We start from the raw sequence: 23139 nt of genomic DNA, 5'->3' as shown, positions 1-23139 counted from the left end.
TTGCTAGCAAACTCATTTCGAGTGGGGGCAAATATCGTTTTAAAGATAGCAATTCATTGTACCTCAAAGCTATCTTTTTGTTTCAAATTTTTATTCTTTCTCACATAATATTTTTCCTAACAATTTCAATGTTTTGTTTTTATTCTTCTTCTTCTTATCTAACCTTATATTCCTAACACATGATAGGGCCATACTTTTAGGAGAGGTTGGAAATGAGGGATCTGAGTTCAATGGTTGATTTGGGAAGTAAATGAAGGTCTCCGATGAAGGGAAGAGGTGGGGGTCCTGGTGGAAGCTCGGCATCTTTGGTGGTTTTGGAGGAAAAGAGAAGAGTGAAGAGGAGTTTATGCTCCGTTTGTTTCGGCGTAAAATGATTTTCGGAAAATGATTTCGGTATTTTCCGGTGTTTAATAGGGGCGAAAATAATAGTCAATCGGAAAATGATTTCCGTTTAACCAAAAATGCTTAATAAATTTCGAAAAATGATTTATGCTTTTTTAAAAGCATAAATCATATTTCGTAGATGGTAGATGCAGTCGACTCTTTTTTAAACAACGCAGTCGACCTTTACATTCAAGCAGTTGAATATTGTCGGATTTCGACAAGCCAGATTCCGACTCCAGTCGGTGTCGGAATCCGGCGAAATCCGGCAGACATCCCCGGATTCTGGAGGTACCGTGCCAGATTCCGGACAGACTGATCGGAATCTGGCCGAGTCTCCGGCAATCTGGCCGGATCCCCGGCCCAGATCCGGCCAGATCACCGGGCATCTGGCCGAATCTCCAGCCAATCCGGCCGGGATCCTCCCAGAACGGTGGGATCCCGGCCAGCTGGACGGAAACCGGCCAGGACGGCCGGTTTCTGCCGGATTCCGGCAAAGATCGTCGGAATCCGGCAAAAAATGGCCAGATTCCGGCAACTTTGCCGGAATTTGTATCTGCCAAATATTAATATATATATATATATAATTTTTTATTAAAATTTTTTATTTTGTGAATAAAATTTATTTTTTTAATTAATATGATTAAATTAAAATATAAAAAATATTTGTAATTTTCTGTACGCGCCAAACAGCGAAAAATAATTTCGACGGAAAATATTTTTTTAAAAAACAACTTCACTAAAACTATTTTATAACAAAAATTATTTTACACCAAAATAAATAGAGCATTAATAAAAAAACATGCACGTAGAGATGCGAGGATGATGACCCAGACATCCATGATTGATCTCCAAGTGAACTTAATGGCCAATGGGAGGGGAATGTGTTTGCTTCAAGATCGATGCTGTGTCTTTTATACTAAAATAACCCAACAACCATCGCCCACATTTTTCCACCTCAATGATGAATTAATGATATACAAGAAACCGGGACCACCATCTCTCTCTCTTCGACCACTGCCCTCCACGTCATGGTGGCTCAGACCTTTGATTATTATAGTTAATTTTCTCGGTCATCGATCTGTGTAGGTTCAAGTGTACTATACTATGCGTATCTGACTATCTCATTCTTTTTGACGCGAGATAAAATAATAATAATAATAATTTTCTTATATATATTAAAAAACAACAACAACAAAACAAGCACAATAATGAGTTAACTAAACTTAATAATTACCTCCTACAAATACAATTCATGTCCCTGAGATTACAAAAATGTGCAGTATAACTTAAAGGTGTATAACCAGGTGCAGTTATGGTTGTTTTTTTTTTTCATAATATTCAATATCCAATCGCAATTGGAGTATTTAGTTATTTTTATTTAAATAATTGCAACTGTAACATGTATACGAGTTGCATTTATTACTAATAGCCGATTATCTAGTTATTAAAAATTAATTTTTATCCGTTGTTGATTTTAAAAAATAAAAAATAAATAAAATAATCCAATATCCAATGCCTAAAATTCACATAAAATTAGTTGCTAAGCGACAATTGGCAATGAAATTATTTCTATTTAATTATAAAGTAGGAGTGTAATTAAGTCTCTACTTTATACCTAAACAAAGACAATTAACTGTCCTGTCCTCCCCTCGATGGCATCTCACGACCATCAGACCTTTCCTAGTATATATATATTACAAAAAGGGGGGCCATCAAAAAATAAGGTTAAAAAAAAACAACCATTTTTCTTTTGAGGGAGGAGGGGACCTCGGAAGGGCGATGGCTGCTGACCAGCCTACCAGTCCCTCCTTCACTCCGTCTCTGCCTCCCACAAATTACCTCTCAAATTACAATATTTCATAACTTACAATTTTTTTAGGGTTAAATACGTTTTTAGCACTTGAGTTTTGAAAATTTTATTTTTTGATATTTGAGTTTCAATTCACATTACAGATGGTACCTCAGTTTTGAAAAAAGGCCAAATTAGTGCCTCCGTCAAGTTTTCCGTCCAAAAACTAACGGCCCGCCACTTAGCACTACTAGGAACATGATATTTGTCCATTCCGACATGTTAGCACCCACATAATTGCCAAATCACCCAAACACTTCCACATCACACACCCACATCATTTACTAATTTTGAGGGGGTTTGGCAATTTTGTGAGTGCTGACATATTGGAAGGGACATGTGTCGTGTTCCTAGTGGTGCTAAGTGGTAGTGACGTGGCGGACCGTTAGTTTTTTTATGGAAAACTTAACTGAGGTACTAATTTGGTCTTTTTCCAAAACAAAGGTATCATCTGTGATGCGAATTGAAACTCATGTATCAAATAATAAAGTTTCCAAAACTCAAATACTAAAAACGTATTTAACCAATTTTTTTTAACATAACCTGTCAACATATAGTTGTAGTTTCAAATTTTTAATGGCGCACAACATACCTTTTTCTTGTCAACTGATTAAATTCGAGACATTAAAATTTTAGTATTAATTAATTTGAAGAAGTGAGTACTTTTTTCTACATTTTTTATGTTATCGTGCACAATAATGATGAATAATATGAAATTGAAAAGAGAAGAAACAAGAAAAAATCAAGACACAGATTTACGTGGTTCAACAATGACTCTGCGTCCACAGGAGTGCGGCTAAATTTCAGTATATGATTTTGAGTTATATCAAAGCATACTTATAAGAAAATCATAATTATACGAACTTTTTTTGCCATTATACTTGTTTAGTATTACAGTACTCTATGCCTGAAAGAATATGAAATTCAATACTTTAAATGAAAGAGTACGATAAAAAACAAATAATAAAAGGAAAGAAAAAGAAAAGGAAACCGATAGTAAAAAGATATCATTATCTATCTTGCCAACAAAAGGAACAAAAAAATAAATTAAACAGAAAAAGAAATGTGTGAAAAGTCATAAAAGAAAAATCTGTATAACTCCATAAAAGAAAAAAGATAAAAAGTTATGTATAAATATGTGAAAAGTCATATGTAAAAGTGAATAGCTATTATATTTCGTCCAAGTTATTCTAAAAACTACGAAATTATTTCACTGTATATCATCTTTGAATTTACATTGGCTTAGCCATGTCAAAAAAAAAAAAGAAAAAAAACTACTGCTTCATATCCGACTCAACAAAAATGATTAAAGATTTGTTGAGAAATTAAATCAACAATCTATAATTTATATTGATAGAAAAAAAAATAGTATGATTCTCTCTTTTAATTTTGAGAATAGGAAATCTAAATAAAGAAATAATATTCTAAATAAAAAAGTAAAATAAATAGTTAAAATGTTGAGAATGATATAATTATTTTAAAAAATGAATAACTAAAATAAAAAATTATATTATTTAACTAAAAATTTGGTCATGTGAATGGTTTACTAAAAATTATATTCCTAGTAACTTCATCAAATTTTACTTACCAAAATAGTTAAAAATCATTTTTCTCTATTATGATGAGCCACTTTTTTAAAGCATCACATCAGCCTCACAATTTTAACTATTCACTATCATTATTTCATTTAAATAATACTTTTTTAGATTTCTTTATTCTTTCTCTATTTAATCTTTTTTGAATGTGTTTATGTAATTTGCTAATATTTTTATTTTGATAAAAATAAAAAAAAATAAAAGAAATAAAACCCTTAGATTTTTTATACCTGTTGCCCACAATCTCTGTATCTCTCTTTTTCTAATCGTATCATCCAGGAAAACAAAAATCTACGTTATATGAAATTTTTTTAATTTATTTTTGTATTTTTAATAAATAGTTCAAATATAGTGATGGTATTTAGTTGATAAAATGCTTTGATTAATTAAATTGGTATCTAATATTTGTGAGAGTTGGGAGAAGAGAAAGAAAGGAAAAAAAAGTGGTGATGTGCTGATTGGTGCGAGAAAGAAAGGAGAAAAAAGAAAAAAAATAGAGAAAAATAATAAATTTTTATAGTTTTTTAAAGATTTGGTAAGTGAATAGTTCTCATCAAAATTGATGAGTACCACATCAAAATTATTTTTTGGTTAAAGTAAAGAGACAGCTGGAAGTAATTTTTTAATGTTTGCAACAATGTTCAGGCGACTAAAAAATTTCCCCTCAAATATGAGGGCCAGGGGTTGCTAAAGAAGGCCCTGGGTTGCTAAACAAGGCCAGGGGTTGCTAAATAAGACCATAGATGTCACCTTCTGTACTATTAGATTTCCTCCTTTTTCTTTTTTTAACAATCACTTCTCATTCAATAAAAAATGATTAAATTACAGTTTAGAGACCAAAAAATCTCTATATGAAACATCAAAAATAAAAAGAGGATGACCAACATTTAGAAAAACATTTTGAGGAAGCCGCTCTAGCTAACACATAGGCAACACCATTAGCTCCTCTACAGCAATGAACCCAAGAACAAGAAGAAAACCTAGAAGCATCTTATTTAATTGCCTCTTCAAAATGTCCAATTCGAACATAAAGAGATCCTGAATCACAAATTTACTTAATCACCTGTAATTACCTTCACACACAATTTTAGTAAAACCCATTTCCTCACAAAAGTTTATAGCTAAATGGGCAGCCATTACTTCCGCCAACAGAGGATCGGCCTCCACCTTACACATACAACATTTAGCAATCACAGCCAAACTTTTATCATTCCAAATTACACAACCTAAACCAATAACACTAGCTCTTGAGTTTAAAGAGGCATCCCGTTAACCTTTACAATCTTCAAATCTGAATTTTTCCCATTCGGCGTCCTTACTCCTCACCATTAAACCGAAGTCATTGGAAAACCTAAGTCATTAGGAAGTGTCAACATCCGGCGGTGCTTAAAAAAGTGTCAACATCTGGCGTCCTCGCTCCTCACCTTTTGCACCTTCATGTTAACAAGCCGCAGTCCTCAAAGAACTTAGATTTCCTTCTTGTCAAAGAAGAAGAGACTAAAAAAAGAGAATAATTGACTTAGCCGTATCTATATATATTTTTCAGAAATTCATTTCTCTATTCTCTAAGTAATGGATAGGTCCTATTCTTTGAACGCTTTGCCAGCAGGATACAGGTTCTGTCCCACCGACGCGGAAGCCATCGACTACATGAAGAAAAAGAACGCTGGCGGGAATGATGAAGAAATTGGGTTCATTACAACCATTACCGAAGATAATTACTTCCTGCGGGATCCCTATGAGAATCCAGGTAGCAGTGCTACTCCTTTCTGCTTAAGATTTTTTTTTTTGAACAGTGCCGTCTTCTTCATTCATTCAAACCAACAGAAACAACTCCCCAAAAGGGGTACAAAGCCAGTGAAGAAAACATTACAAACAAAGCACCCTAAACAACTCTAAAACGCCCGCAGGCGAGGAACAGGGCCGGACGGCCATCGTAGTGAGCAGAGATAAAGAATCTCTGCCCACAAAACCAGGAAAACCTGGCTTAAAGCAGCTACCCACCGGTAGACTGTGATTACAAGTTGGAATATACAAATAAACAACAACAGAAAAACAAACAGAACAAATACAAACAGAAACCCAGACAGCAGACACCGGCAAGAAACGAAGGCTAGAGACGGCGCGTGTAAAACACGCCCCCTCACCGGGAACCTTCCAGGCAACAGACAACCTCCACAAGCTGAGATCAGCATCTTCAGAGACCGGAGAGAAACAGTTGTAGCCCACACACGCAAAAGCATAAGAACTGAAACATCGGCGCGTGCGGGTCACGACCGACCATGGACGAACAGCACAGCCTCGAAAAATGACCATCCTGACCAGAAGAGGTCGGCCATCACGTTAAGAAAGCTCCTGCTGGAGAAAGACCAGCCGAGACTTATAGATCTGACGCTGAGCAAAACTCCACCGGAAATCCTCCAACACCCACCGTTCTACACGGGGCGGCACCTGGACTCGCTGTTTGCCACAAGAGAAAAACAAACAGAAACAGAAAAAGGAAAGAAGGAAAACAACCCACAACCTCCACCGGTACAAACACCGGAAGGAACAAAACTCCTACAACCTAAGGGCTAGGAGACAAAAACCCCATGGCCAAACGGCCAGGGGAACACAAGCACCAGGAGGGGGAGACGCGAAGCCTCCCCCCCCCCCCCGGCGAAAAGGTTCTCAACTGAGTTACTTTCTCTCTCTAGAAAAATACAGACCTTCTCTCTCTAAGAGAGGACCGAAGGCCTTGAAAACCTCCTTTCTGCTTAAGATATGTAAGAGCATCTCGCAGACAATTTGACTATTATTAGCATTTTTTCTCTCAGCAGAATAATCACTGTAGCATTTTTCTTAACACATAAACAGTAATAGGCAAGGTTGCTTTACACATTTTTTATTAATATTTTCTCTCTCTCTATCCCTCTCTCGATTCTCGAAGCTCTGGTCCAGTGGTCCGATATCTGGAGCCAGCGTCGAATATCCCCACCGGAATATCCCCACCGCAAACTCCTTCGACTCCTTTCCCATCTCTGCCACACCACAATTTCAAGCTCCCTTCCCGGCACCGTCGATCCTTTGCCGTTGTTCCGCGAGGTTTCCGTCTCGGAACGCCAGAGCATGTTCATCCTGCCAACACATCCATCCGAAACACCCAACACCAATACAAGACCCAAACCGGCCATAACACCTAAACACATCGAAACAGGGACATGGCTGAAAGGGGACAGTGGAATTACCATCACTCACACTGTCACACAACCGGCCAACCAACAAGGATCACAAAATTTAAACCACACGGCCAAACACATTCCACCCACAAAACACCTCAAATCTGTAATCACTCACTGCCGGCTAAAATCACCCACAACCGACCGAATAATCGGCACTCAAAATACCCAATCACAAACGCACACTGCCAAACACACGGTCAACACCGAATCCCACACAAACACACATCAAAAGGCCAATACCGGGTCGGGGAACATTTTCCGGTGCCTGCCTCCGGCGTACCACGAGAATACTGGCCAGGAAACCACCGATCCCGAGTAGGAGGAACCGCATTTGGAGCCGTTGTGGCTGTATTGGGTGTTGGGGTTGGGGTAGACCGAAGAGTGAGAGGGAGACCGGAAGGTTGAAGAGAGACATGAAAAAATAATATTTAAAAAAAAGTGAGTCAACTGTTGGAGCTTCCGTAAAAGGTTAATAGCTAAAATAAAAAATATGATATTATCAATAGTTAAAATGAAAATTATTGCTGAAAATGCACTAAGAATTTTGGTATGTTTGTTAAAGGTTGTTAAGTTGATATTTTTTTTTTAATAGTAGTTAAAAGTAATTGATGTGATATAAAATATAAAGAATTTGTAAAGAAAAGTGAAAAGTTTGTCTTTATATATGGCCTATATGTTGAGTAATTTTAAATGTCCATTTTGTGTCATCTAAAAATGATATGGCTTTTAAAATTACTATTTGATCAAAATTCAATAGTGATCAATTGAGTAATGCTAAAAATTCATTTTGTGCCTATCTAAAAATGAGGTGGCTTTTAAAATCTTCATTATGCGTGTAATTGATCATTATTGAATTTTGATCATATAATAATTTTAAAAATTACCTCATTTTTGGATGGACACAAGATGAACATTTAGAATTACTCATGAACAATCACACGCTCAATTGTGATTTTAAAAAACACTTCATTTTTTTATGGACATGAGATGAACTTTTTTTGGGTAAATGTATAATAAATTCCTGAGTCGACGCATGATTTGAAATTAGTCCATCACTTTCTAAAAATCAATTTTTACTCTTTCAGTTTGTCGCAAATTTGAAATCAGTCATTTCGTGATTTTTCTGCCCAAATTTTTTTTATTTCTATTAGCGCCTTACTTTTTAAAAATCAACTTTTACCGCTAAAATTTTTTGCGGATTTGAAAAAGGTTCTTTCTTGAGTTTTCCTTCAATTTTTTTGCCTTCCTTTGTGCCATGTTAGCCTTTTGCCACACCATCTTAAAATATTATTTTTTTATTATATTATAAATTTAAAAACTTCAGAAATTTTATTTTTTATTTTTTTAAGAAAAAAAAAATTGAAAAATTGAGGTTTAGCTTCCCTTAGGAAGGGGTGGCTCGATGCCTCCCCCATGTTGAAACCCACTGCCTTGGCCCCCAACCAGCAGGGGTTTCGCAACATAAAGGAAGCAACGGCGGGTGGCCAAGGCCGCCTGTTTTGAAGGGCGATTTTGGCAGTGTGAGTGACAGTGAAAAGATCCCAGCACTAGGTTGTACGATGCCACGGCTTCCTGCTGGTCAGCATCGTCTAGGGCCACTGTGCGGTGTCCTTGCATTGTTGCCGCATGAAGCAAGCGGCTAGGGGTGGGCATGGGGCGGGGTGGGGCGGGTTTCCACATTTTTTGGCCTCGCCCCGCACCTTTGCAGGTTGGAAATTTCCAACCCGTAAACCACACTTATTAAAGAGTAACCGTGCGGGGCGGGTATTTTGAGTGGCATTTACGTAATTTTGATTTTATTTTGTAAAAATTAAAAAATTCAAAAAAAAATACTGGTTTTTTAAATAAAAAATTAAATTCATATTTCCATTCAATAACATTTTTCATGGATTAGCCTTTTAAACTAAAAGTCCTATTAATTATAAGATAAAATTCTAAGAAACATGATTTCTATTTTCTCCCATCAACAAAGCATAATGAATAAATGACAAGAATAAAAAAAAGCTATAATATTTCACTATTCTATGTCATCAATTTTCTTGTCTTTTCCAAAAGTAATGAAAAGATTATTTCAAATAACAAATACAATAAAAATGTGTACACTTTAACATCCCATGAAATTGAACCATAAAAATTGTATTTCTTACACAATGAAATGAGTCGACTAGTTAGTAAACAACTAAACATGCAAAAATATAACAGTCCATTGGTTAGTAAACATGCAAAAATATAATAGTGAACCAAAACAATTTAAAACAAAAGGAAAAAATGAAGAAGATGAAGAGAAAGAGAGAGATTCCCTCTTCTAGCCTTCTAGTTTTCTTTCTTTCCCTTTTTTTTTTTTTTTTTTTTTTTTTTTTTTTTCTTCTCCTCCTTTGTGCGGGCGGGGCGGGGCGGGGACCCGCGTTTTTTAAAAGTCTAAACCCGCAACCCGCCCCGCATAAATTTCTCAAATTAGGATCCTAACCCGCAAAAAATCTCGAAAATCCGGTCCTATGCGGGGCGGGGTGGGGCGGGTGCTGCGGGTTTTGCACACCCCTACAAGCGGCGGCCCATCACAACCGCCTGTGGAGGATAGCAGCGACGGCCCGAATCGGGCTGCTTGTGGGCTGGCCGATTAACCCAAGCCCGATTCAGCTTTTTTATTTTCATTTTTCTTTTTTTTTTTAAAAAAAAAAATTGGCTCAGGTGCGGTATAGAACTTGAGTTTCTCAGGTATAAAGGACCTAAGAATACCAATTTTAGAATAATAATTGCATCAAGATTATACACATTAACTTCATAAAGAAAAATTAACATTGATATTGTAATTAATTCATAAATTTAACAAATTATCTCCACAAGGGCATTTTTATTTTTATGACTTAATAAGAATAAGGTAGCAAATTTAGCATTAAATGTAAAGTTTCTCTTAGGCCCACAGTTACGAAGAATTTTATTTATTAATGTTTAAATTTATTAGTCTTATTAATAAAGAATAAATTTGATCTGTGATATAATTTTTGCCCACAGGTAGGTCAAAATTTCCTATTAAATTGGCATTAGTTAATTTAAATGAAGTTGCATCATAGTATTAAAGTATTTTATTTTATTTTTATTGGTCATTGCCGCTATTCCTACTACTCTATGTTCCAATAGCTTCCGGTAATAATTTTTCTAACTAAAAAAGAAAATATGTTTTTTATCCTGTGGCATACATAAGGATAATTAGTCAGCAAATGAATGTCTGATCACATGGTTACACCGTATATACAATGTATTAATAAATCATATATACACATATATAGAGGATAAAATCTTAATATATAGAATATAACGAGTTGATTTTCTTTTTCTGGGCTTCAATTAATTTCCTCGTTGTAGATCTGTCCGACAAACTGACAAAGTATCAGGAGAATTTCTTCTTCTTGCGATCGGACTGGCACAGAACTGGTGTGAAACACGAGTCGAAGAGGGCGATCAAGACTGGATACTGGAAAATGACCGGCAGTCCTAAGAAGATTATGGACGAAGAGAAGTTGATCGGATATAAAAACTATCTGGTTTTCTACAGGAGTGGTGGGGAAAAAACGAACTGGGTATTGCATGAGTACAATACAACCCCGAAGGAGGAGGTTGGGTTTCTATCTAGCTATCTCGTCTTCTGTTATTATTGGCTTCACATTTCTTCCAAAATAATGAAAAGGGTCATCTTAATTAGAAGATCGGATTTACTTTATGTAGGAAACCTTTGTCATCTGTTATTTACACAAGCAACCAAGCAATGGTAGCAATGGTGATCGAAAGCGAAAGTACTACTCTAGCAAAGCTGGACCTTCCAACTCGGACAAGGGTAGCAATGGTTTGCAGGTGGTACCACCGGCTGACTCAAAAATGTCCGCTGCCCCACTAGGTATAGATTGGGACAAGTTCCGCCCAATTACGTCGCCGGACGTGTTGACACTACAATTTCCTCGCATGCCTTACCGTTGCGTCATTGACTCAAACTCTGTTGATCCTCTGGTGTATCAAGAAAATTACATGAATGACCCAGAGGCTTTTCCCTTTGAAATACCGGTTTATGACTGGCCCTCCCAACTTCAGTCACTGTTTCCGGTGCAATCTCCTTAACTTAACTATGTAAGTATCTTCTTCATTCATTTATATATGTTTCTAACAGCTTGTTGATTTGCAGGTGGTACCACCGGCCGACTCAAATATGTCCGGTGCCCTAGAAGATGAGGGTTTGGAGTCTTTGAACTTCCCCAGAGATAAGAGTTGTGACTTCGACTTCCAATTGCCGCTGCTTCCAGAGCAATCTCTTTACATGTCTAACCCTGACACCAATAACTTAAACATGAATGTTGATCCTTTGACGACTGCCGATTATGACATGGATAACCCACAAAATATAGGATGTGACCAGAGCCTCCAGCCAATTCCTTTGTCGCTTTCAGGGCTACCGGTCGAGTCAAATATGTTCGGTGCCCCACCAGATCACAATCATGTCACAATAAATCCAATGGCCGCGGAGCCTAACCACATTAGTGAGGTATATTCCAAGGGCAGTTAACTAGGTAAGTATTATCCTTCATTCATTTATATATGTTTCTAACATCAGTTGATTTGCAGGTAGTACTGGTCGATTCAAATGTGTCTAGTGCCCCACCAGAAATGGATTGTGGCTCGTTCTCCCCACTTCAGTTCCCGGTCCTGCTTCCGGGGCAATCTTCTGGCATGTCGTTCCATAATGAGCACCCAGGCGCTTCTACACTTGAATCATGGCCGCCTTTTTTTTTTTGACATGGAATAATGGCTTCTGGAGGTGGAGAAATGCCATACTATTCCAGGGCGGAACCAAGATTTTTGGAATGAGGGGACAAACTTGTATAATTTTTTTACATCAAAATACTCATTTTAAATTTTCATGATATCACAAACACCTAATAGTATAAAGGACTAGTAAAATAAACCAAGCACAATTTAAATATAAAGTAATAGTAAAATAAAATAAATTAAACACAATTTATAAGTTCTAAGAAAAAATATACTTTTCAACGTAAACTCTTTTTCTTAACAAGATTCTCCAAAAACCCAAAAACCAAAAAGAGGGAGTTATCAAAGTATCAAACCCACCGGAAAGGGCTTAGGGCTTGAGGCCTTGAGAGCTTCAGCTAGCTGGGGTTCCCCAGATTCAGCTCCTCTAGTCTCCTCTTGTTCTCTTCCAGCCTCTGTCGCCGGCACTCCTCATAGCTTGACTTCGATTCGACCACCATTGACCATCATGGGAATGCCATTCGTGGGGGAAAAGGGGGAAAAGGAGATCATGGAGATGGGTGTAGAGTGCAGTTGATTTTTCAAAGGTGAAAGGGGTAAAAAAAAGGAAAAAATATCAGTAGAGAGAGAGGCGTTGGGGAAGGGGATGCCATGCGTGGGGAAAGGGCGAAAAAGAGATGGGTGTTACAAGGGTGTAGTTGCTTTTTCAGAGGTGAAATGGGAAAAAAAGGCATTAAAAAAGAAAAAAGAAAAAAAAAAGAAGAAGAAGCTGAAAGGGTAAATACACATCAAACGGATCTGCAAAAGGTAGCTTGGGCACCGTGCACTGCACAGTTCGCAGAAGGGAAGAAGTGAGTGGGGAAAAAAAATAATTTTGGGGGACAAATTTATAGTTTTATATATTTAAAGTTAAATTTCAAAACTTTTGGGGACGAACCAACGTGGGTCCGTCCTGCATACTACTAATCCCAGGCTCCCAGAGTTATTGAACAACAACGATCCTTTCCAGTTCATTAGAACTGGATAGGAGCCGGTTTACGGCCAAGAGATAAGAGATCTAAGTTCAGAAATAAGCCACGTGGCTTCAATTTTTTTTTTAGGGAAAAATATATATTAGACTCTCAAACTACCACCCATTCTCTGAATGACTCCCAAACTACCACCCATTCTCTGGATGGCCCCCTAAACTACCAATGCTTAGATTCTGGTTCTGCAAACTATCACTTTCTAATTTTTTGGCCCCATCCATCTATTTATGCCGTTAATTCTAACAAAAATTGGTCAAAAACTCGAAAATACCCCTCTCTTAACCGTGAGAATTTCAAAGTGTAAGAGAGGTATTTTTGGAATTCTGTTTAGAATTAACGGTATAAATAGACGGATGGGGTTAAAAAAATCAGAAAGTTATAGTTTTGGGGGCCAAAATCTAAGCATTGGTAATTTGGGATGCCATCCAGAGAAAGGGTGGTAGTTTGAGGGGCTAAAATATATTTTTCTTTTTTTATTTTTTATTTTTTTTCGTTTTCTTCTTTGAAAACCGGTAGGCTTAGGCTTAGCACAGAAACCGACCTTCGAAAACGACAAAATCGCAGAGGAAGGCGACGAGAACAGAGACGGCGAGATCTCGTACTCTCACGTTCTCCTGAGGACATCGGGTAGCCGGAAATAGGCTCTTGACGGCATCGTTTTGGTGAGCAAGATCGGAGCCCGGATTGGGTTGGTGATGTGGGTGGTGGAGTGCCTCTGTAACAGGCGGAGCTCAGATCTCGTACTCTTGCACTCTCCTGAGGACATCGGGAAGCCGGAAATAGGCTCTTGACGGCGTCGTTTTGGTGCGCAGGATCGGAGCCGGGATCGGATCGGTGATGTGGGTGGTCGGGCGCTCATTTTGGTGGGTCAATGGCTGAGTGGGGTTTTTGCGAGAGAATTGGGGGTTTTAGGAGGAAAGAGATTCATGGGAGGATCCGGATCCTCTCCAGCAAAACGGCGCCGTTTGGGGAGGAACCATCTCCTCGAATACACTGCTGGCCAACCATCTCCATTTATGATGGAGAAAATTCTTGCATTTGTTCTACTTGTTTGTAGATCCTGTGGGCAATGGGCATAGCACAGATGGTATTCTGTTGTAGTGGAGAATTCTTGCATTTGTTCTACTTTTTGTTCAATCCTGTGGGCTTAGCACAGATGGTCTTCTGCTGCTTTCTTTCAAGTACTCTGTTCTCAGCGACCCCTTTAGGCTTTAGCACCGATTTCCCAAGGCTGGTTTTCAAAGAAGAAAACGAAAAAAATAAAATAAAAGGAAAAAATATATATTAACCCCTAAACTACCACTCATTCTTCGGATGACCTTCAAAACTACCGATACTTAGATTCTGGCCTCCCAACTATCACTTTCTGATTTTTTGGCCCCATACGTTTATTTATGCCGTTAATTCTAACAGAAATTGGCCAAAAACTCGAAAATACCCTTCCCTTAACTGTGAGAATTTCAAAGTGTAAGAGGAGTATTTTCGAAATTCTGTTTAGAATTAACAGCATAAATGAACGAATGGGGCTAAAAAATCAGAAAGTGGTAATTTGGGGGTCAGAATCTAAACATTGGTTGTTTGGGGGCTAAAATATATTTTTCCCTTTATTTGAAGCCACGTGGCTTATTTCTGAACTTAGATCTCTTTTAACAGATCTGGGCCGTAAACCAGCTCCTCTCCCATTCTGATGAACCGGAGAGGATCCGGATCCAACAAGAATCATGTTGCTGACGTCGCCTGACCACCTTTGTAGGCCACTTATTATTATTTTTTATTTTTGACAAAATATATAATAAATTTACGAGTAAAGCGAAATTTCAAATTACCCAATCACTTAAAGCTTACGATTTTTCGTTACTTTTAAAAAAATGTACTTAAATTTAAAAAAAAATGTTAGTTTAGGATTTTTTTTTCAATTTCAACTTTCTTTTAAATTTTTTTTTTTTTTTTGTTAAATTCTATCAAAATTCTCAAAATACTTATTTTTTCATGGAAAAAAAAAAAAACTGCTAAGATTATGTGTTAGTCAAAATTGAACATAATTTACAAAAATGCCAATGTCGTAAAAAAAAAATTGCTAAGATTTATGTATTGATCAGAATTTAATGGAATTTGTAAAAATACACACGTCTAAATCTTTAAAAAAATTTATAATTTTTTTTAAAAAAAAAACACAATGATATTTTAAAATTTTTGATAGAATTTAACGAAAAATTATAAGAGATGGTTGAAATTGCAAAAAAAAAAAAAAATGAATGATGAATACTTTAAATTGACACTTTTTAAAATTTGGGATACTTTTTTCAAAAGTAACAAACGATTAGGAGTCAGAGGTGGTCTAGCGGTGACTCAAACTGCTCAATAGTAGTCTGAAGATGGCTCAATGGCAGTTTGAAGATGATGAGGTGGTTCACTCATCTCTAAATTCTCCCAAAAGTATGGCACTATTATGTCACATAATAATAATCAAATTATAATTAATTGGAGCTACTTAAAATTATTTGTAAAGGTTAATTGTATTTAATACATAATTAATGTAATACTTAACATTTATAAACTTTTTCATAATCTATCACTCTGCATGGATTAATTATCTTTTCAACTTAGGCCGGCCGAGACAAGATGTTTGTGATCCGTTAAAACAGTCCTAATTGTCATCAAAGGTACAAAAATTATTTAAAAAATGTGAGATTTTAATTATTAAAAAAATAATAATAATTGACAGGAGCTTTCCGTGCATGTTTCGAGGTCTCTATTTAGCTGAGCAAAATGGAAATAAGCTAATAAAAATTTCCGGAACTTCTTTGTAAGCTCAAGTCAGATTTCATTTGAAATAACCGAAATATAACAAAATAGAAAATCAAGACGCGTGGTCCAATCAATTAGCTTAATTTAGCTGTGTTATCCTTGCGTGCGTAAGATGTTTACTTAAACTTTGAAGCATGTAAAGCATGAGTAATGCTTTAGTGTTATATATTGTGTTTTTATTTTATAAATATTTTATATTATATCATGTTTTTAATATAATTCTAAATTTGAGGTCTTAGACAACTGTATAAATTGCCTAAGGCTTCAGCCATCCATTTTTATAGCATTACTCATAAAGCATATAAATCACTGATATTTCATTTCGTTTATTTAATACTTATTAGATGATGCTTCTTTTTTAAAAAAAAATTAGTGTTATGGCGCGATAGAGAGACAAAATTAATTTTGAGTATTTTTGTGAGTGTTTTGTACGTTGGACTATTTGTTAATTTTTTTTTTTTATTATTATTTTTTTTTAAAAGAAGGGAATGTAACAACATTAACAAACAATTTTGGCTACCTTGTTTTTGTTTTGAGTTGATATTATTGTTAGGGGTGTACATGCGAATGCGGTCATTTGCTGCATCCGCAAAATATGGATATCCTTAGGAGTGTGCAAAAACCCGCATAATTGCCCCGCCTCGTCCTGAAATCAACGGTTTTGAAGGTTTATTACTTTATTATGCGGATACGGGTTGGATTTTTGTCCCACATGTGCGTGGTGGTGCGGTTTGCGGGTTGGGATTTTGAAAAATCCCGAGGACCCACCCCGCCCAACCCCGCATGAAAAAACCCTAAAATATAAGTTATCCTAATTCCTAACCCATAGCGCCGCTTCTATAGAAGCTTCATATTTTTTCGTCATTCTTCTTCAATTTTTCTTTCCACCTCTGATCTTTCTGGCTTCTCTTAGTTCTTCTTCTTCCCATCTCTTCTTCTTCTTCTTTTTTCCTAATGCCGCATGAGGAGGCTACCCAAGTACCCATTTCCCGTTCCACGTTTCAAATCCACCGAAGTTGAAAGAGAGTTCGACGACTCGCAGACGAATTGCAATTGCACTGCATCAACGAGGTCAACGATAATCCGATACATTTGTAATCTTCTTATCTTTATTTCTCTACTTTTGTCTTCAATTTGGGATTCCGGATAGACTGGATGGATGTTTCATGTTTTTGTAATCTTGTGATTCTGGATACTAGTATTTTTGTCTTCATTTTTGTAATTTTGTTTCATGTCTTCAATCTGGGATTCTGGATAGATTGGTACTTTTGTCTTCATTTTCTTCGTTCAAACCTGTCCCGCTGAACTCACACCCTTGCCCTTGCGTCACCCCCACCCCGCACGAACCCGCACTAAACAAATTCCTCTTCTTTTATGCAGACTGGGAGTGAGAAATTCTCAACCCGCAAGAGTGCAGGGTGGGGGCAAAAAGAACGAAAATTCACCCCGCCTCGCCCCATGCACACCCATAGATATTACATTTAGATATCTACATCACATCATATTTTTTCTAATAGCATATGTGCGGTTATTATCCGCATATTAAGTAATATGTCTTTTGTGCCTTATTTGAGTCTTTATTATAGTCTATTTTAAACGATTTTAAAAATAATTTAGGCCGATTTTTAGTATTTTAGGCTTGTTTTATTTTTTTAAGCTATATTGTTTTTAAAATATATTAATTTCAAATTACTTTTGTGTTTTTGCCGAAGTGTTACGCGAGAAACCAACCCAATGAAACAAACCAATGTAAACATAACATATATATATATATAATCTAAAATGACGTCATTTTGGCATTAAACATAAAAACATCATTTTGATGAATTCATTAAATATAATATTATATAGGAAATATATAACATCCAAATACCTTAAAATTACTATTTTCATCTGCATGTGTGAATGTGGACAATAAATAACAGACAGTTACAAATAACATATGCGACCAATTAATATCGGCCCGAATGCATGCCCCTGATTATTGTTGTCATATTGTCATGCAAAGTTGTGGCATCATGTTGCAGTCTAACTACCTGCTTTTACTATTCAGAGTACTCTTAAATTGTCAAATTTTATAATTAATCACCCTTTAATCATGTTTTCCTCTCTCTACGATCAAATTTTCTAAGGAACAAGTCGCTTACAACGTCATTTCAACATGTTTTAACATTCTTTGTTGAATATTTATTTTTAAAGAAAATAAGACTGCTGATTAAAACGGCGTCGTACTTATCCCACCAACCGTCGGTCCAATTGCATGTCATCAAGCCGACTACGCTCTTAGACAAATTAGGCAACTGTTTAAGACCCCAAATAGTAATTAGTAATAAAATTTTATTAGCTAAAAAAAATAAATAAGTTTTAATTATGGTCAATACTCTTAATTCAGGCATACAATTACTTTAAACAAATGATTAATGATGAAAAAAATTTAATGCCTAAGATATTATTGTACACAAGACACCTAAGAAATAATTTGTCATCACTATCATATATAGTTGGGGGTTACTATCTTTAATTATGATTTTATCGGATAGACCCAAAACTTCTTGAAAATTGATAGGCATTAAATTATAATTAGTTCAACTTGACAGCATTAAACGCAATGTAGCTGTGAGTAATTGATGCATTGTAAGACTATTCTCGTAGTTGTTTCTTCTAGAGTTCCCACTTGATTTTGACGTTAAATAATTTTTTTTTTTATTTTTTTGTTCTAAAATCGCTTAAAAAGATAGATAGTATTAAAAATTAATAGCAATTAATTCATAGCATTAAACCATTAAAAATTGATACTAATACTGTTATATTCCCATATCTTTTCCAACGTAGTTATTTTGTATTCTTTTGTCTCTTTTATTATTTTTTTGTTGACGTGACATTGTCAATAAATTATTATTTTTTTTTTCTAAGATTGAACTAAAAATAGATTGACAATATCACGTCAACAAAAAATAATGGGAGAAGAACAAGAGAATACAAAATAGCATTTCTCTAGTTCAAAATTCAAAATTCAAAATTCAAAATTCAAAAAAAAAAAAAAAAAAAAATGCTCAAAAGATGGGAAGTGGGAAGTCTCTAAGCTTTTTTTTTTTTTTTTTTTTTTTTTTTCCCCTATTGGCCTCCAAGCATTTTATTCAACTAAAAATCACAATTTTCATAACTTTCCATATATTTTTTTTAATCAATTTGTCTATTCAGGTCTCATTCATAAATTATTATTTTCTTCAATTTCATGATTTCCCAACTCACCGTTCTTTCAAATCATTTCATAAACCAACGGTGATAAAAAGGTTAGTAAATCGTAATTACCAAAAACTCAGTTAGCCACTTGCATTATTATTTTTTTATTTGATTATGTCATGCATCATTGGATTTTCATTTATGAGTATAACTAATTACTCGCCTAGTATTAACGCTAGATCAATATAACTAATTATAATTTAATTAATATTTAAATAAATAAAAAATATCTCATTTAATTTTTTTTTTTTTTTCTCTTAAAGCCTTTAAATTTATCTAGCCACTCCTAATTGTCATGTTAGAGAGCATGACAGAACTAGCTCATAGCTTGGGGCTTCAGTTTTTCAAAAATTATTCAAATATATATATAGTCCTCATACTTTGAATATTAACCATTGAATCTATAAGACTTATACGAAATTCACGTGTAGGTCTGATTTAATAATTTTGATTTTTAAAATATTAGAATGAGAAAATATTAAGAGAATGTAAGAAAACATTTTTCCTGAATAAAATTTTAAAAGTATTAAATGTTTAACTAAAATGACATGAAGTGTATTTATTAGAAATGATCGTAACAAATAATAAATAATAAAAAAAAAACCCTTAGAACTTTCTAATTTCCATCATTTTGATACTCATCGTATTAAAAGATTCCCAACAAAAATCATTTCACACACCCCCAAATATATATATATAATTTGTTCAAAAAAAAAAAATATATATATATATATAATATACCCCCCGGCACAGTGCCTTTTCGTAACTAATCACATGACTCACTTTTTGTTTTCTTTTTTATTATGCGTGGTATCGCTCCAATGTTCAATTGGGTTGTGCAACAATTAGGTGGGTGGCGTTGTGATTTTAGCATTTTCGTATATATATACCCGCACGGTGCCTTTTCGTAACTAATCAATCACATGACTCACTTTTTGTTTTCTTTCCCATCATAATAAGAGATAAGACTAGAAACATGGAGACCTGGTTCCTCATCCTCATCTCCCTCTGCATCTCAGTCCTGCTCAACCGTCTGATCCTCGCCAAGAAAACCCAGCAGCTCCCGCTCCCTCCTGGACCCTTCATCATTCCCATCCTCGGCAGATTCCAATGGCTCCGCCGGTCCTTCTCCGAGCTCGAGCCAATCATCCGCAACCTCCACGCCACCCACGGGCCCATAATCACCCTCCACATCGGCTCGCGCCCGGCCATCTTCGTGGCCAACCGTGGCCTCGCCCACAAAGCCCTCGTCCAGAACGGCGCCGTATTCGCCGACCGCCCCCCAGCCCTCCCCATCAGTAAGATCATCTCCAGCAACCAACACAACATAAGCTCTGCCTCCTACGGCTCCACGTGGCGCATCCTCCGCCGCAACCTCACCTCCGAGATCCTCCACCCTTCGCGCGTCAAGTCCTACTCTCGCGCGCGCAAGTGGGTCTTGGACATCCTTATGAGCCGCCTTATATCTCACTCGACGACCGAGTCCGGCAACGTTAACCCTGTCGTTCTGATTGACCATTTCCAATACGCCATGTTTTGCTTGTTGGTCCTCATGTGTTTCGGGGACAAGCTCAGCGAGGCCCAGATAAAGGAAATCGAAGTCGCGCAGCGTCACATGCTTTTGAGCTTTCGCCGCTTTAACATACTCAATATTTGGCCGACGCTAGGGAAGATAATATTCCGTAAGCGTTGGGACGATTTTTGGACGCTTCGGAGATCCCAGGACGCTGTACTAATGCCTTTGATAGAAGCGAGGAAGAGAGTGAAGCAGGAAAGAGTGAGCAAAGCAAAAGAGGACGTAGACACAGATGATGAGTTTGTGGTGTCGTACGTGGACACACTGTTGGATTTGGAATTGCCGGAGGAGAAGAGGAAGCTTGACGACGGGGAAATGATTAGCTTGTGCTCGGAGTTTCTTAACGCCGGCACGGACACTACGTCCACGGCGTTGCAGTGGATCATGGCGAATTTGGTGAAATACCCACACGTCCAAGAGAGGGTTTTGGCAGAGATTAAAGGGGTTGTTGTGGGGGATGGAGAGAAGGAGGTGAAGGAGGTGAAGGAGGAGGATTTGCATAAGTTGCCGTATTTGAAGGCAGTGGTTTTGGAGGGTTTAAGGCGGCACCCACCTGGGCATTTTGTGTTGCCACATGCGGTGACAGAGGATGTGGTTTTGGACGGCTACTTGGTGCCCAAGAATGCCAATTTGAATTTCATGGTGGCGGATATGGGTTGGGACCCCAAGGTGTGGGAGGATCCGTTGGCGTTCAAGCCTGAGAGATTCTTGAGGGGTGGTGAATCTGGTGATGGTGGAGGAGGGGAAGTGTTTGATGTAACGGGAAACAGGGAGATAAAGATGATGCCTTTTGGGGCAGGGAGGAGAATTTGTCCTGCGTCTGGTTTGGCAATGCTTCATTTGGAGTATTTTGTAGCCAATTTGGTATGGAATTTTGATTGGAAAGCTGTGGATGGAGATGAGATTGATTTGTCAGAGAAGCAGGAGTTCACCATGGTGATGAAATATCCATTGAAGGCCCATCTATCTCCCAGGTTTTGAATCAAACTCTACAGCTATAATAAATGAATTGAAGTCCGTGTGTGCCTCTGGCTCACGGTGTTTTTCTGTTTTGTATATAATATATATGCTTGTGAACCTTAATTGGATCGACTCTCTCAATAGGTTACCTATGTTAGTCCTATTTACTAGATTGCTTTAAGATATGGGTAATTCTAGAAGTAATTTTTTTTTTGTATTTATTTATTTATTTTTTTGTCTCTTAAAAAAAAATAATGTGAATTTTAAATTATCGTTTGATCAAAATTTAATAATAATTAATTAACTCAATAGTAATTTTATATTATTGAAATGCCGTGACACTAACAGTTAATATTTTTTTTACAAGTACCGATTCACAATAGTTAGTGAGCATTACCCGATTGGGGGAACGTGATTTTTGAAAGATATGTATACAAAATTAATATTTATTATGATCTAAAAAATAATATTAATAATTATTTAACTTCCGGTCCACCTCCTCTTGTATCCAATGTAAATGTCAATGTTTATGGACCTTCTTTTGCCATTCCAAGGCGTACTCTTGATCACCTTGCTTAGTGCTCTTATAGAAAAGTGGTCCCCTATTTAGCTTTAGGAATTTTTTTTTTTCTAAAAATAAAAAAAAATAATAAAAGTAAAAAATTGTCATATGAATAAAGATGATCAGAAATTACATTTTGAAATGACAATGTATCATATTTCTTAATTATGTACTTCTTTTTCGTTTGAAGGGGCAACATTTACCATAAGTTCGATGTCTCCTATGATGGATTGTCTTTTTAGTGTTCTTTGTTGGTATGCATTTGTGTTTGGAAATAAATACAAAGATTGGAGGAAATTTTTTTGTTTGTTCTATTTCATCTTATTGAATAAAAACTTTTGATCATTAATTGAGAATATCGATTTTACAAAAATGAGTTGTTAAAATATAGAATGTGAAACGAAAATAATATTGGAGACAAGGCAATGCAATATTATCTTTTTACTAAATAAAAACTTAAAATTTTTCTTTTCCTTTTGTGTACATGCAGCTGACATGAATTCAGCATTGTAGTTGTGATCCATGTGCAGGTCGCTTGTGATCCATGGGCAGATCGCTTTTCAAAAAGGTTGTTTGGCAAATGTTTTTTTAATGGGAAAATGGGAAAGAAATTGGTTGATGTTTTGAATTTTGTGTTAGTGAGAAATAAAAGGAGGTTATTTGTTAATGTGAAAAAAATAGTGACTTTTTTTTTTTTAATAGAAAGAAAAAAAAGAAAAAGAAAAAGAGAAAGGGTTCAATACCTTATTGGTATATGAGTTTTAGGCTTTTTTAAATTTGGTATTTGAGTTTTTATTTGTTTCATAGGTGATACCTGAATTGGGTAAAAACTCGTTTGGTACATCTGTTAGATTTTTGTCCAAATATTAACGTGCCGCCATGTGTCAACCGATGAGGTTGACATGTGGCACTATATATATAAAATCATTAAAAATTTATTTATTCATTGTTTTAAAAAAAGAAGATGGGTGGCTAAGCCACTCCCTTGGCCGGTCTGGGGCCGAACCACCCCCCTGGGCTAGCCACTCCTCAGGCCAAAACCCATCAATTTTTTATTTTTTATTTTTTTTATGCCACCCCTCTTTTTTTTTTTTTCTTTTTTTTTTTTAATAAATTTAATTATTTTAAATTAATTTTTAAAGATTTTTTTTTTTTTTT

General features: G+C 36.1%; 1 protein-coding gene across 1 annotated transcript; it reads left to right on the top strand.

Annotated features, from left to right (window-relative positions):
* Positions 1-19785: 19785 nt before the first annotated feature.
* Positions 19786-21542, top strand: LOC133855821 (cytochrome P450 89A2-like). Its single transcript, XM_062291447.1, has one exon. The coding sequence runs from the start codon at positions 19860-19862 to the stop codon at positions 21438-21440; it is 1581 nt and encodes a 526-aa protein (XP_062147431.1). The 5' UTR covers positions 19786-19859; the 3' UTR covers positions 21441-21542.
* Positions 21543-23139: the final 1597 nt, after the last annotated feature.

The sequence above is a fragment of the Alnus glutinosa genome, chromosome 1 (genome assembly GCF_958979055.1).
Source record: "Alnus glutinosa chromosome 1, dhAlnGlut1.1, whole genome shotgun sequence".
In the NCBI taxonomy this organism is placed as follows: domain Eukaryota; kingdom Viridiplantae; phylum Streptophyta; class Magnoliopsida; order Fagales; family Betulaceae; genus Alnus; species Alnus glutinosa.
Note: the sequence above shows the minus strand (reverse complement) of the source record. Positions and strands in the feature narration are given on the sequence as shown.

What these genes read in the sequence shown, in the direction of transcription:
- LOC133855821 (XM_062291447.1), top strand. Translation starts at nt 19,860, where the DNA reads ATGGAGACCTGGTTCCTCATCCTCATCTCCCTCTGCATCTCAGTCCTG.